The sequence below is a fragment of the Sus scrofa genome, chromosome 4 (genome assembly GCF_000003025.6).
Source record: "Sus scrofa isolate TJ Tabasco breed Duroc chromosome 4, Sscrofa11.1, whole genome shotgun sequence".
NCBI lineage: Eukaryota > Metazoa > Chordata > Mammalia > Artiodactyla > Suidae > Sus > Sus scrofa.
Window position 1 is genome coordinate 92,462,071 of NC_010446.5, and position 16,028 is coordinate 92,478,098.

The following is a 16,028-nucleotide window of genomic DNA, read 5'->3' on the forward strand; positions in this document are numbered from 1 at the left end:
TAATGTAAGTGATAATTGTCTCAGGACCTTTACCCATTATTAATTTTGTTGGAGGCCTGGTTACACATCAGGTAAAACGAGAGGCAACAATCTTATAAAATAGGTTAGGAGTTCCCTGGTGGCCTAGTGGTTAAGGGTCAGCATTATCACTGCTGTGGTTTGGGTAACTGGTGTGGTGCAGGTTCAGTCCCCGGCCCAGAAACTTCCACATGCTAGGGGCATGGCCCAAACAATTTAAAAATAACGAATAGAAGTTCCCGTCATGGTGTAGTGGTTAACAAACCCAACGAGGAACCATGAGGATGTGGATTTGATCCCTGGCCTTGCTCAGTGGGTTAAAGATCTGGCGTTGCCATGAGCTGTGGTGTAGGTCGCAGACGAGGCTCGGATCTGGTGTTGCTGTGGCTCTGGTGTAGGCCGGTGGCTATAGCTCTGATTGGACCCCTAGCCTGGGAACCTCCATAGGCCACAGGAGCAGCCCTAGAAACGGCAAAAAATAAATAAATAAATAAATAAATAAAATCCGACAGAATGTAAATGCTATAGCTAGTAACATTAATAAGGTCAGAGTAGAACAGAGAGAGCAGGAAGCATAAACAATTTGAAAACAACAAAGAGAGAATAAGTTAAAATAATGATTAGTATAACTAGTTGTAATCTGGATCATAACAAGCCATCAAGTCCAGAGGAGATCCAGCTGGAGAAGCCAAATTCTGGGCTGATCAGGTAAAAGGAAAAAAAGTAAATAAATGTTTCATCTTTGTTTACAAAAGTATATTTTCTCAGTTTGCTGTGGCTCATAGTATGAGGAACGGTTTTCTGAGAAATAAGGATTAAAAGCCAGTAATATTTCAGGAGTTCCTGTTGTTGCTCAGTGGGTTAAGAACCCTGCATAGTGCCCATGAGGATGTGGGTTCGATCCCTGGCCTCGCTCAGCGAGTTAAGGATCCAGCGTTGCCACAAGCTGCAGCATAGAATGCACATGCTGCTTGGATCTGGTGTTGCTGTGGCTGTGGCGCAGGCCTGCAGCAGCAGCTCCAATTTGACCCCTACCCCAGAAACTTCCATTAAAAACAAAAAAAGCTAGTAATATTTCAGACAAAAAATTATAAAATTATAAATTATTTTATTTCGTTGAGGTCTGTGCAATTAATCCCGATAGCTTTGGATGAAATCATGAGGTTTTCCATTGAAGTTTTGTAATTTCTTAGCCGGTTCAGTGGTATGATCTAAAAGTCATCAGAAACCTTTTTTCTCAAAAGCTCTTTTTTATGAATCTTCTTGAAGGTCTTCATTTTGTAAAAGCATCAGAGTAAAACAATGACTGCCTATAAATGACGAAAGATTTAAAATGGCATGGTTAAAAATCTGATTACAGCGTAACTGACAAAGAACATACAACATTCCTGTGGCATACAATATTTTAGGTGAATAATTTGAATTATGACCAATAATATTATATTATGACATATCAGACTTTTAGGAATTTCATATAACTTTTGGAATATCTATATTAATGACATTTATCCATAAAAGTAGACCCTAAGAAGGTTTATCACCACTTATTTGACAAAGTTTTCCACTTAATTTAACATACCAAAGAAACCTAATTAGTTTAATATCTCTCTTTGGGATGTTTTAGTGTCCCTTTGAAACATCCCAAAGTTGGCTAGAAGTCAAAAGAACATTTAAAATTTGATATAGGAAGTTTCTTTCTTTTTTTTTTTTTATTTTCCCACTGTACAGCAAGGGGGTTATGTCTAGATACTCATATTGCAACAGAAGAAAGGGTGGGGGAAAAACTGTAATTGGATATAGGAAGTTTCTTAAAGTTTTTTAAATACTTGGTCAAATGGGATCATAAATCACTATGAAAGATACATAGTCATTGAACCCAGGTGACAATAGAAGATTTTAAAGGTAAATACAGAAAGTTATAGCAAATTACTTAAAAGATAAAGAAACTTTCCAATGTTATCAAAAGCAGATCAATATTCTAAGAAATTTTTGTTCTCTTAATATAGAGAGAAAACCAAATTCTAGTTTGGTACCAGCTTACTTTTAACATTTAAATGTAGTTACTCAGTTAAATTTTATTTTAATCCTAGCCAGCCCTTACTATGCACAACATGGTTATAGTTGCTTTCCCACAAACCTTCCATGACTTTCTTTTTCACTTTCACATTTTGCCCTGTGCTCTTTCTTTCTCTCCAGGACAAAATTACTTTCTTTTTCTGTAACAAAATTCATTTCCATTCTTTATATCCTTTTCCTTTCATACCAAATTGCCCTTATTAATTTTCGTAGTTTTAATTACATATACTAATTAGAATTCTTTTTCTTTCATCTTCCTTCCTTCCTCCCTCCCTTCCTTCCTTTCTTTTTCTCCCTCTCTCTTTCTCATTCTTTTTTTCTTTCTGCCGCACCTGCAGCATACACCTTCCTGGGCTAAGGGTCAGATTGGGGCTGCATCTGCAACCTACACCACAGCCACAGCAATGTTGGATCCTTAACTCATCCAGCGAGGCCAGGGATTGAACCCACATCTTCATGGACACTATGTTGCATTCTTAACCTGCTGAACCACAACAGGAAATCCAAATTCTTAACTTTAAAAAAAAACTTAATTCCTAGTGAAAACTAAGAAGTAAGCAATTACGAACTGTGTTTTACATTAGCATTCTGTAGATTGGCACACTTATACATATTTATGATTTTTAAAAATATGTGCTTTTTATTTTTATTTTTTATTTGTCTTTTTAGGGCCACACTCACGGCATATGGAGGTTCCTATGCTAGGGGTCTGATCAGAGCTGTAGCTGCCGGTCTACACCACAGCCACAGGAATGCCAGATCTGAGCCATGTCTGCAACCTACACCACAGCTCACGGCAATGCCAGATCCCCAACCCACTGAGCAAGGCTAGGGATCAAACCCACAACTTCATGTTTCCTAGTCAGATTCATTTCCACTGCGCCATGACAGGAACATCTAAAAATATGTGCTTTTGAAAAAGAATTTTTTATTATGGCACCAAACATTTTTTATTAATAGTCCCAAATAGTTTTAGTTTCTCTGTAAAATGAAGTCTATGTTCAGTAATTAATGTTTCAGTATCTGATTTTATGTGGACATTATCTAAACGTTTAATAAATTTCCATCATTTAATTTAGAAAAATTCTAAAGTTTCAAGTTACCAAAGATCTGGAGAAACTATTTTTAAGTAGATACACCATAAAACATGATTAGTCTTTAAAAGTTCACCTAAAAGCTCTTACCCCATTTACATCTACTTAATTCATTTGTTCTTAACAATTATATTGGGATTATCCATGAAAATTTTATGAGACATGAGACAAAGTCAATCACCATCCCAAGCTATTTTTCTCCCTGATAAATTTTATCACAGAGATAATATAACTTTATTTGAATCTTAGTAAACTTAGGTGTAGTAAAAGTAAGACATCTATATTAGACCAACAAACTTGAACTTTAACACCGAATATTAACTTAATACTGACTATTTCCCGGATCACATGAACTTGAAATTCACTTCGGTTAGTTTCTACTACATTTAAAAATATTTAATTTGTAAGCACTTAAAATCAATTAAATAGAACTATTTATAAATTTAGTTTTGGAGTTCCCGTCATGGTTCAGCAGAAGGGAATCTGACTGGTATCCATGAGGACGAAGGTTCCATCCCTGGCCTCGCTCAGTGGGTTAAGGATCTGGCATTGCCATGAGCTGTGGCATAGGTGGCAGATGCTGCTCGGATCCTACATTGCTGTAGCTGTGCTGTAGGCTGGCGTCTACAGCTCTGATTCGACCCCTAGCCCGGAAACTTCCATATGCCTCGAATGTGGCCCTAAAATAGCACATACGCAAAAAAGAGTTCTATGTTCTAGAACTTTAGGGTTCAGTTTATCTTGCCTTTAAAACTTGCACAAGGTATTCAACAAAGGCCTGCTTTCGGAGTGCACAAGTTAAACAGAGAAATTTATCCTAGGGGCAAAAAAAACTTTATTATTACTTTTATTAGTCCCTGAATATTAGCCCCCTGTTTTCACTTTATACTGTGTGGGCTCAGGTAACTTTATTGGTTCCCTTAAGTAAATGTAATTAATAGCTCCTGAATCGGGGGGAGAGACTTGTCCAAATTTGTCTGAACTCACTGGGGACAGATGGGCCCAAGAGGCCCCACTGCTACCCAAGCTGTGCATCCTCATAGAGTTCAGGTGAAGGAGTGAAATCTGCTCTGGGTCCTTTTGCAGTCACCCAAACTGGTGACCAAAAGAAAAATGCACAATGTGAAAACTGTGAATTAAGTTTTATTTGGGGACTTACTGAGGACTATAGTCCAGGAGACAGCATCTCAGATAGCTCTGAGGAACTGCTCCAAAGAAGATAAGGGAGGATCCAGGATATATATGAACTTTTTTTTTTTTACTGGGAAAAATATATAGACAAGGATCAAAAGGTTACTGCAAATCACAAAGAACAGACATCTTAACGATTTTAGTGCTTTTCTCCATGTGGGAAAATGCAAGAATATGGGGTCATTTGAAAATTTCTCCTAGTTATGCTTCTTAACTATCTAGGTGCCAGTAAATCCAAGGCACAGGATGTTTCCTGTTTTTCTCCATCCTGAATTCCCTTCAGAGGGCACTGTCTGTGGGCAGCTGCAGCGGCCAATGGCTTAATCCTTGTAGAACAGAACAGCAGACAACATTTTTTTCTTTACACAGGAGAAGAAAAATGAGCAGAGCTGGGTTCTGGGAAAACCAAAAGGCTCTCAATACAGCCAACAGAGCATGTCAAGTATATTATCCTTGGTTCTTCAGCCATTTCTTTTCCATCTCATAGGAAGATTGAATTTTTCTTTCTGCCAAATCCCTTCTGCATCCCTCAGATAAACTATTATTTCCAAATTTACCTGAGTGAGGGACAATGAACTAAGAAACATGACCCCTTCCTGAGATGTTAAGCCAGTATTTAACCAGAGATTGAACAAGTAGAGAAGAAGCCATGCCCAAGAAATGAGGGGAGATAAACCATTTCTCCAAGCTCTGCCCTATTTCTTCACTGCTGAGTTCAGGCTAGAGAAGAGAGGGTGGGAAGGAACAATGAAGCTGCCACGCATGAAACAGCAAAGAGCCGAGCCAGGGCTGTGGATACAAGACATTCATGTCTGTAGAATGTATTATCGGCTATACTTGTTTGTTTGCTGAAGGAGGGGGCGGTTCTGGGTGTCAAAGAATGGGGGCAAAGAAAGGGGAAGGAAAAACCAAAGAAGTGGTTGTGGCTGGGTTGTCGGAACACTTTTCAGAGAATGTCTCATTGAAAAGGTTTGGAAAGCAAGAGTTCCCATTGTGGCTCAGTGGTGACAAACCAACTAATAACCATGAAGATGTGGGTTTGATACCTGGCCTCGCTCAGTGGGTTGAGGATCCAGTTGCTGTAAACTGTAGTGTAGGTCGCAGACACAGCTCTGATCTGGCATTGCTGTGGCTGTGGTGTAGGCTGGCAGCTGCAGCTCTGATGATTTGACCCCTAACCTGGGTAACTTCCATACTGCACAGGTGCTGCCATAAAAAAAAAAGGTTTGAAAAGCATTTCTCTGTGCTAATCTCTAAATTTTGGCTCCCTTACAGCTCCTGGAAGAGATCAATCAGGTCAGTTTTCCCCTTTCTCTGTTCCTCCTGGTCTCTGGGCATGGGTCCTCCTGGCCAACACTACCTGTTCCCAGAAATGAGGACTGTGGTGATGTGTCGACATCGGTGGTGTTGCTACTCTGAGGTCACACCTGTTGCTATGGTGGCTGAGCAGTCCCTTCTCTGATTTCTCCAGTCTACAGTTCTTTCCCTATCACCAAATGCCACAGTGTAGAGGGGAGGGAAGCACTGGCAGAGGGAAAGGTGGAGGCAGGAGGCCGATAGTGAGACGACCCCCATCCTCTCTCCTCTACTCCCCAAGACCCCTCCATCTGTATGTCCAAGCTGGTGCCACCACCAAAAAATAGAGAAATAACTCCCACTCACAGAGGAAGAATGCTACAGCCAAATCTTTACACATCTCCAAAAGAAGCTCATGTCATTGCATTGTTTCAATTTCTGTTCTCATTGGTCAGTTGCAATTATATACACAAGGAGACTCAAGGAGTCTATGCTTCTTTGTTTAAAATTTTTGTATCCTGTCCCAATTACTAATTGTATTCAACTGATAGAGTAGAAAAAAATTTGCCTTGCCCATAGAATCTCAAGTAAAGCAAGGTTTTAAAAAAATTGGAAGTGAAAAGAAAATCTTGTCCATTAAGTATTAACGACCAAGTAGGAATTGGTTTTTCAGAATTCGGAAATGGCTTCTGAAGGGTATATATACCCCATGCTCACTTTTGTCTTGACAGGAAAGTATATACAGGGAAAGCATTTCAGGATCAGCCCACCTTCAGAGGCCTTCACAGTCCAACTACAAATCACATCTCTTCAACTTTTCTGAGCCCGCAGCAGGAAGCTAACACCTGTTCCCTATGACGCCCTCTGGTCCACCTCCAGGCAAGGCAAAAAATGAAGTGATTCTGTCCCAGGCATTTTCCCACGTTGTGTCTTCTCCATTTCCCACCCTGGTCCTAATAGGAATCAGTCCAGAAAAAACACCTAGCTGCAAACACCATCCACCTCCTGTTTACCTTTACCTGCCTTCATCTTTCCATTTTCTCTTCAGGAGTAATTCCCAAAGCTTTTCTTCTCCTCAATCCTCCATGGTCTACAAACTTCAAAGGAGACAAAGTGACTCTCACGTGCAAAGATTCCTATTCTCCAAGCCAGGGACACATATCTTGGTACTATAATGAGAAATTGTTGGATAAAAACTCTGAAGCAATTCAAATAGACCAGACTGGAGATTACAGTTGCAAGACCCAAAGATCTTCTTTCAGTGACCCTGTACATGTGGATTTTTTATCTGGTGAGGAAAGAAAAGGGGCATCTCTGAAATGAAACTCCTGGGCATCATGTCTAAGGGCTGGATTTCCACAGGGAGCCTAGACAGAGTCATAACCAGGCATGAGGATATTTGATGTATGGACCTCAGTGGGGAAAATGAGAATATAGGGCAGGAACAGGAAGCTTCGTGGTCCATCTTCTTGGTCCAGAGGGTATCAGTGAGTCAGAAGTTATCAGGCAAAAGGGATCCAGGTCTGAAAAAAGGTATGGTATAAAATTCCTCTTTTAGCAATATGTATGGGGGGAATTCCTGGTGGCACATCAGGTTAAGGATCTGGTGCTGTCACTGCTGTCTTGAATTGCTGCTGTGGTGTGGGTTCGATCCCTGGCTGGGGAACTTCTGCATGCTGTGGGTGTGGCCAAAAAATGTCTGGGGATTTCTTTAGGACATTTTCTGGTAATTAGTTTATTATCTTAGGATAAGGGAGACCCAAGTATTGTGACCATGTGGAAATGTTGATGAAGGACATTTGTAGCTTTGTATAGGATTGCCGATCTTTCTTCATGGGCAGAAAGGAGAGTTTGAAGAAAGAAGCATCAGGGAATACATTGAGTATATTTCTCTACTCTTTGCAGACTGGCTGATCCTCCAGGCCCCATACCCTATCTTTGAAGGAGATGATGTAATTCTGAGATGCCCGAGGAGAGAAGAAAGCACTAGCGAAACGGTTTTCTACAAAAATGAAAGAAAAATTAGTAGTAATTATGAATCTAGTTTCACCCTAACTTCAGTCTCCAGGGATCATGGCAAATATCATTGTAGTGCTTCTAAAAAAAGTTTCTGGGGAACAAAGAAGGAAAATTCAAAACCTCTAATGATTCAAGTTCAAGGTAATGGCTCTCCTCTTGCAGGGCTCAGCAGGGAAACAGTGTGTAGGGATCCAGGGAGGGGCTCATCAGTGAAGATTTCATGAAACGCCTCCAGTCACAGGAGGGCAGTGGGAGATGGTTCTACCATGGGTCCCTGTGTTCCATAGCTGGTGCTGAGAGCAAACGTGCATCCTACCAGGAGCTCTGAGCCTCACTATCCTGGCAACTCTCTGTATTCTTCTCTCTAGAGCTGTTTTCACGTCCTGTGCTGACATTCAACCCCTCCCCGGCCATAGAGGGGAGACCAGTAACCCTGAGATGTGACACATGGCTCCCTCCACAGAGGGCATACACTCAGCTTCAATTCTGTTTCTTCAGAGAAAACCAGGCCCTGGGGTCAGGCTGGAGCAGCTCCCCAGAGCTCAGGTTACCCACCATGTTGAGTGAAGCCTCAGGATCTTACTGGTGCCAGGCAGAGACAGTGACTCCAGCTGTCAGGAAAAGAAGCTTGAGATCCCAGATCCATGTGCAGAGTGAGTATCTATGCAGCTGCTCTCCCAAGGTCAGAGCTGGGGAGAGGAGAGCAGAACAGTGACAGGTCCTGCTCCCTGGGACGGTGAGCGTAACAGAGAGGAGATTTCAGCTGTCCTGGTATCCTTCTCTCTTCAGGTTTAACATGGGCTCAATGTCCCTAGAACCTTCTCTTCCATCTAAGTCAGTTAATAGCTGTTATTGATCAATTACTGGGTCCCCAGCCCTGCATATGTTACAGAGCCTTATAGGATATGTTCTCTTGTGGGTCAACAGATAACTGGAGGCACAGATGACCACGCGTAGTCTTTATAAGTCTCTATGCTGCTGCCATTTGTTGACTTAAACATACTTCGAAATTAAAGAGAGAGATAAACGAGCATTGGACTAATTGGAAAAGAATGTGGGAAGATGGAGGGAGACTGGAGAAGGGTCTTGAAGAATAGGAAGGGGAGTTGGATTTTAGGACAGAAGTCATATTGTCAGGGTTCTTTCTTATTTTGTGGTCCACTGGTGCATCAAAGAGTCTTTAGAGGAGTTTCCCATTGTAGCTTACTGGATTAAGAACCCGACTAGTATCCATGCGGATCTGGCATTGCTGTGTCTTTGGTGTAGGCCAGCAGGTGCAGCTCCAATTCGACCCCTAGCCTGGGAACTTCCATATGCTGCAGGTGCACCCCTAAAAAAAAAGATTCCGTAGAGATAAATGCCGATAAAATGCGACTGTGGTCAACATTAGGTTTAAGGAGATCAAGGATGGGAATTGTCATGTGTGGTGGTGGGGGGTTGTTATTCCCTTTACAATAATATACACAATTAATTCCCTATTGCCCACTTTGGACCCCTGCTTATTGCCCTTGCTGCTGCTGGCTTATTCGTGGTAGAACTGGCCTTCTCCTTTCTGCCGCGAGAACCTTCATGTGTCACCTTGCGTTCTCCCAGGAGTCCCTGTGTCTGATGTAAATCTAGAGATCCAGCCCCCTGAGGGGCAGCTGATTGAAGGAGGAAATCTGCTCCTTATTTGCTCAGTAGCCAAGGGTACAGGGAATATCACATTCTCCTGGCACAGAGAGGGCACTGTCAGAAGTCTGGGAACAAGGACCCAGCGTTCCTTGTCAGCAGAACTGCAGATACTCACTGTGAAGGAGCATGATGCTGGGAGATACTACTGTGCAGCTGACAACCTTCATGGTCCCATCCTCAGTAAACTGGTTACAGTCACACTCAGAAGTAAGTTCCTGATTCCTGTTCAACCTTGGTTCACAAGCCAGGCTTTAGGTTTTCTAGCAGCTAGGAGGCTCTTCAGAAAGAGGCAAAGGAGGAGTTCCCGTCATGGCTCAGTGGTTAACAAATCTGACTAGGAAGCATGAGGTTGTGGGTTCGATCCCTGGCCTTGCTCACTGGGTTAAGGATCCGTCGTTGGCGTGAGCTGTGGTGTAGGCCACAGACATGGCTAAGATCCTGCGGCATATGGAGGTTCCTAGGCTAAGGGTTGAGCAGAGCTGTAGCAGCTGGCCTATACCACAGCCACACAACTCGGGATCTGAGCTGCATCTGTGATCTACACAATAGGCCATGGCAACACCAGATATTTAACCCACTGAGCGAGGCCAGGGATCAAACCTGCATCCTCATGATACTAGTCAGATTTGCTTCCACTGAGCCACAATGGGAACTCCAACATCTTACTTCTTGCAGCAAGGACTGTTGTGATGAGAACAAAATTATCTAGGATTATTCATGGTTCAAGAGATGTATCTGTTTCTAGGAGTTTCCGTCATGGCGCAGTGATTAACGAATCCAACTAGGAACCATGAGGTTGTGGGTTCGATCCTTGGTCTCTCTCAGTGGGTTAAGGATCCGGCATTGCTGTGAGCTGTGGTGTAGGTTGCAGATGCGGCTCAGATCCTGTGTTGCTGTGACTGTGGCGTAGGCTGGTGGCTACAGCTCTGATTAGACCCCTAGCCTGGAAACCTCCATATGCCATGGGAAGCGGCCCTAGAAAAGACAAAAAAAAAAAAAAAAAAAGAGAGAGAGAGAGAGATGTATCTATTTTTAGGCATCTTGAGTGGGATTATGAATCTGCCTTAGTCCTTCTCTGACAGATCTTTTTTCTCTCTCAGTTCCAGTGTCTCGCCCTGTCCTCACCCTCAGGGCCCCCAGGCCCCAGGCTGTGGTGGGGGACATGGTGGAGCTTCACTGTGAGGCCCAGAGAGGCTCTCCCCCAATCCTGTACCAGTTTTATCATGAGGATGTCGCCCTGGGGAACAGCACAGTTCCTTCTGGAAGAGCATCCTTCACGTTCTCTCTGACTGAAGAACATTCTGGAAACTACTCCTGTGAGGCTGACAATAGCCTGGGGGCTCAGCGCAGTGACAGAATGACCCTCAGTGTTATAGGTGAGTAGGATGTGCCCACAGTGGGAACAACCAAGAACAGAGTCTGTCTTTCCCCGTGGAGCTCTTTCCTGGTGTGACATTCCAGCAGACTCCCCACTTGTTTTGCCTTTACCCGAAAGTTCTAGGATTCTTTCTTCCAACTGTTCAGGAACTTAAGCCATTCCTTCAATTCCTCTGTCACTGCCTTCTAGAGTCATGCATTCCTTAGTCTTTCTAGTAGAGGTACAAAGTCATTCCAAATTATCAGATAAATGATGGCTCAGCAATTTCTGAAAAATGAACACTGTCTAGAAAGGTTTATTTCTGAATTCCTTGATCTAAGAGCAAATGAGCAGGCTGTTTCTTTTGTAGATGTTCTGCCCCTACTCCCATCTGACCTAAATTCTACATGGCTCTCTGGTTCACCAGGCAAAGTGTCTCTCTGTGGACATCCACCACCATCAGAGCCATAGAGCTTTCCCGTGGCCTTCAGATTCTAATAACCTCTCTGGTCTTCTCACTTTGTTCCAATGTCTTCTGACTCTTGACTGCTGGGATGTCATTTAATATGATGTTTTCAGTATCTCCAAACAAAATTTTTCTTCACCGGGAGGCACCTGTGTATTTTTCATGTCCCATTTCCAGCCCATGTTGACAGTCAACAAGGTGCCCATTCACTGCGGAGAGACTCCTAGTCTAAGCCCTGGTTGTTCCAAAGTGTCCAGCATTTGTAGGATGGGGCAAACAGCCCTTGTACATAGGAAGAGATGGCAGGATAAAACAGCTATGGCAATAACGCCCAGTGACTCAAGCCCCTTACAGTCTCTGGATTTATGTCATGACTTCTTGGTCTCCAAATATTCGAAATTATTGGACTCCTTATGACATCTTGGTTAATAATGACTCTTCCTATGAGCCAAACTTGGGTTATGACCTAGGAAGCTATTAGAGTCAGGGGTGGGGGGAAGTACAGACAGTGTGCTGAAACTGGGATTCTAGTCTTAAATGGGAAAATATTTATTCGTATGACCTTGAAGAAATCTCTTTATTAGCCTTGTCTTGTTTTTCTCACTTATAAAGTAATTGAGCCAAGTAAATTATGGACGCACAAACTTTCCTGATACTGCATCATTTTCAGGAAAAATATCAAACACGCACCCTAAATATTTGTTTACTAATAATATACATGTACTGTTTTACTAACTTAAAGTATATCTTGTAATACAAACACAGAAAGAGAAATTAAATAAGGATGAAATGATTTAAAAATTATTAGACTCTTTGACTGAAATAGTACTTGAATATAATCTTTTTTCTAATTTTAAAGTTTTGATTTAGTCTTGTGTACAGTTATTTGATGCATGGTTATGAGTTTGACTCTCTCCAGTTTGTTTCTGCGGGGCTGTTACTACTTCAGAAACTATCTTATCAACACATCTAGATCTGAGTGGAAGGACAACATCTGTAATAGTCATTTTTCAACCCCATATATTAATTATACAGATTTTCATTGAAATTTGGCTAGTAATTTCTATTCGTATTGATATCCTTCGGTTGTTCTTGTAAAATAATGGGGAAATGTTGCATATTTAAATTTACTGCAAATGAACTTAAGCTTTGGAAGAAGTATGAACTAGTTCCTACATTCTGCTTCTGCAGATTTTTTGAATGTGCAGATATAAATTTTTAGACCTGACATATTGACATTTTCTGGTAATAAGACCACACAGAAATGTAAATATTTTGAATAGCTATCCTACAAAATTTTATTTTCCTACCGTAACTTTATTTAGAAAGTGGTAGTGATATGAGTACTGTTGAAAGGTCCTTTATTTTAGTGTTTGACTAACCATTGCACTCCTGATAGCCACTGATCACCAATAAACAAATAAATACACTTAATTTTTAAAATACCAAAAATGGAATAAAGATCTCTCTTCATAGACATACACATGGACAATCTTTATATTTATCTCTGCTTATTTACTTATGGATTTTATCATTCTTTTTAAATTTTAATTTGTGTTTTATTGAGGTGACATTGATTTATCACATTATATACCTTTTATGTGTACAGCATTGTATTTCTACTTCTGTATACCCTATAGTGTGCTCACCACCAAAAATTTGGTTCCCATTGATCACTATACAGTTGGTTCCTTCTACCATCATTTTTTCCCTCCCCTCAACACCTCTTCCCTTTGGGTAACCTCAGCTATGTTTGCTGTTTCTGTTTTTGTTTGGTTTAGTTTTTTCATTATTTTGCTTTTTGTTTCTTTGTTTTACATGTGGTTAAAAGAATACTATATTTGTCTTTCTGCGTCTGATATATGTTACTTAGCATAATATCCTCCAAGTCCACCTATGTTGTCACAAATGGCTAGATTCCATCTTTTTTATGGCATTGTAGCATTCCATTCTGTGTTTGTGTGTATGTGTATCTTTCTTATTCATTCATTCATTGATGGACACTTAGGTTGTTTCCATTTTTTTTTTTTTGTCTTTTTAAGGCCACACCTGTGGCATATGGAGGTTCCCAGGCTAGGGGTCGAATTGGAGCTACAGCTTCTGACCTACACCACAGCCACAGTAACAGAGGATCCGAGCTGTGTCTTCGACCTACACCACAGCTCACAACAATGCCAGATCCATAACCTACTGAGCGAGACCAGGGATCATACCTGCAACCTCATGGTTCCTAGTTGGATTTGTTTCCACTGCACCATGATGGGAACTCCATGTTTCCACATTTGACTATTGTAAATAACACCAGGATGAACACAGAGGCACATGTATCTTTTCAAATTAGAGTTTCTGTATTTCTTGGATAAACACTCTGAAGTGGGAAAGCTAGGTCATGTAATAGATCTATTCTTAATTTTTCCAGGAATCTCCATACTGTTTTCCATAGTGGCTATGCCAATTTACATTCCAGCCAATGCTGTATGAGGGTTCTCTTTTCTCTATATCCTTGCCAGCACTTGTTATTTCTTGTCTTTTTGGTAATAGCCAATCTAACATATATGAGGTAGTATTTCATTGTGGTTTTGATTTGCATCTTCTTAATAACTGACAATGTTGAACATCTTTTCAAGTGCCTATTGGCCATCTGGATATCTTCTTTGAAAAAAAATATCTTTTCAGCTCCTCTGACCATTTCTTTTTGTCTTTTTGCCTTTTCTAGGGCCGCTCCCGCAGCATATGGAGGTTCCCAGGCTAGGGGTCCAATCAGATGGAGCTGTGGCCGCCAGCCTATGCCCCAGCCACAGCCACGTATCTGCAACCTACACCACATTTCACGGCAACGACGGATCCCTAACCCACTGAGCAAGGCTAGGGATCGAACCCACAACCTCATGGTTCCTAGTTGGATTTGTTAACTGCTGCGCCATGATAGGAACTCCATCTGACCATTTTTTAATTGAGCTGTTTGTTTTTGTTGTTGAGTTGTATGAATTATTTATATATTTTGGACAATAACCCCTTATTGGATATATGATTTGAAAATATCTTCTCCCATTTGGTTTTGGTTTGTTGAATGTTTCCTTTGCTGAGGACAAGCTCTTAAGTTTGCTGTAGTCCCATTTGTTCATTGTGCTTACTATGTTTTTTCCTAGGAATTTTATGGTTTCAGTTAATCCATTCTGAGTTAATTTTTTTGAGTCTTTTTATCTTCTTTAGGGCCACACCTGTGGCATATGGAGGTTCCCAGGCTAGGGGTCCAATTGGAACTGTAGCCTCTGGCCTACACAGCAGCCACAGAAACACAGGATCCTTAACCCACTGAGTGAGGCTAGATATCGAACCTGCATCCTCAGGGATGCTAATCAGGTTCACAAACCGCGGAACCACAACTTGAACTTCCCATTTTGAGTTAATTTTTGAGTTAATTTTGTGTACAGTATGAGATAATGATTTCATTTCCTTCTTTATTTCTCTTTCTCTCCCTCTTCCTCTACCTTCCTTCCCTCCCTCCCTCTTTCTTTCTTTCTTTCTTTCTTTCTTGTATGTGGTGGTTTCCCAACACCATTTATTCAAGAAGCTATCCTTTCTTCATTGTATATCCTTTGATCCTTTGTCATAAATAAATTGTCCAGATATGTGTGGGTTTATTTTTGGGCTCTCAATTCTGTTCCATTTATCTATATGTCTGTTTTTCTGCCAATACCATGACATTCTGATTATTTTAGCTCTGTGATATAATTTAAAATTGGGGCATATGATGCCTTCAGTTTTGTTCTTTTTTCTCAGGATTGCATTGGCTAATTTTTTTTTGGTAGTTCCACATAAATTTTAGAATTTTTTGTTCTATTTATGTGAAAAATGTCCTGGATTTTGATAGGGAGTGCATTGAATTATAAATTACTTTAGGTGATATGGACATTTAAACTATGTAAATTCTTCCAACCCATGATCATGAAATATCTTTCCATTTCTTGTTTCTTCTTTAATTTCTTTCACAAAGTTTTTATCATTTTCAATGTGCAGGCCTTTCACCTTGATTAAATTTATTCCTAGGTATTTTATTCTTTCTGTTGCAATTGTAAGTGGCATTGTTTTCTTAATTTATTTTCTGCTGGTTTGTTTTTAGTTCATAGAAACACAAGAGATTTTTGTATATTAGTTTTTCACCCTACAACTTTATTATAATATAATAGTCGTCTATTATTTCTACTAGTTTTTTGTGGAGTCTTTAGGGTTTTCTGTATATAAAATCATGTTATCTACTGCTGTTTCCTTGTTGACTTTCTATCTGAATGATCTATCCATTAATGTAAGTGGGTGTTAGTCCCCTACTATTTTTGTGGTATTGTCAATTTCTTTCTTTAGGTCCCTTAAGAATTGCTTTGTATATTTTGGTGCTCCAATGTTACATGCATATGTATTTATCACTGTTAATGTCTTCTTGATGAATTGTCCCCTTTTATCACTATATAATGTCTATTTTTGTCTCTTGTTATCTTTTTTGGCTTGAGGTATATTTTGTCTGATATGAGCAAGGGTATCCACTTTCTTTTGGCTGCCATATGCCTAGAGTATCATCTTCTGTCCTTTTAGTTTGAGCCTACGTTGGTCTTTAGAGGTGATGTGAATCTCTTGGATGCAGGATATAGTCAGGCCTTATTTTTTACTTCATCCAGCCACTGTATGTATTTTGATTGGTGAATTCAATCCATTTACATTTAAGACTATTATTGATAAATGAGCACTTAGTACTGCCATTTTATCTTTCATTGTCAGTTGCTTCGTATCTCCATGGGATTTTTTTCCTTGCATTTCTGCCTGCCATTTTGGTTTTGTGAAT

General features: G+C 40.6%; 1 protein-coding gene across 8 annotated transcripts in view; it reads left to right on the forward strand.

Annotated features, from left to right (window-relative positions):
* The window catches only part of LOC100158069 (Fc receptor-like protein 3), a 45,259-nt gene that overhangs the window by 1,327 nt on the left and 27,904 nt on the right, over positions 1 to 16,028 (forward strand). For 2 of the 8 annotated variants that reach the window (XM_021089611.1, XM_013996918.2), the window contains exons 2-8: positions 5,655 to 5,675; positions 6,407 to 6,554; positions 6,724 to 6,966; positions 7,581 to 7,835; positions 8,063 to 8,347; positions 9,288 to 9,575; positions 10,469 to 10,744. In XM_021089611.1, coding sequence (XP_020945270.1) covers positions 6,530 to 6,554; positions 6,724 to 6,966; positions 7,581 to 7,835; positions 8,063 to 8,347; positions 9,288 to 9,575; positions 10,469 to 10,744 — 1,372 coding nt within the window. In that variant the 5' untranslated portion in view covers positions 5,655 to 5,675; positions 6,407 to 6,529. The remainder of the gene's footprint in view (positions 1 to 5,654; positions 5,676 to 6,406; positions 6,555 to 6,723; positions 6,967 to 7,580; positions 7,836 to 8,062; positions 8,348 to 9,287; positions 9,576 to 10,468; positions 10,745 to 16,028) is intronic. The other 6 variants (XM_021089610.1, XM_021089609.1, XM_021089612.1 and 3 more) reach the window with 5 other exon arrangements.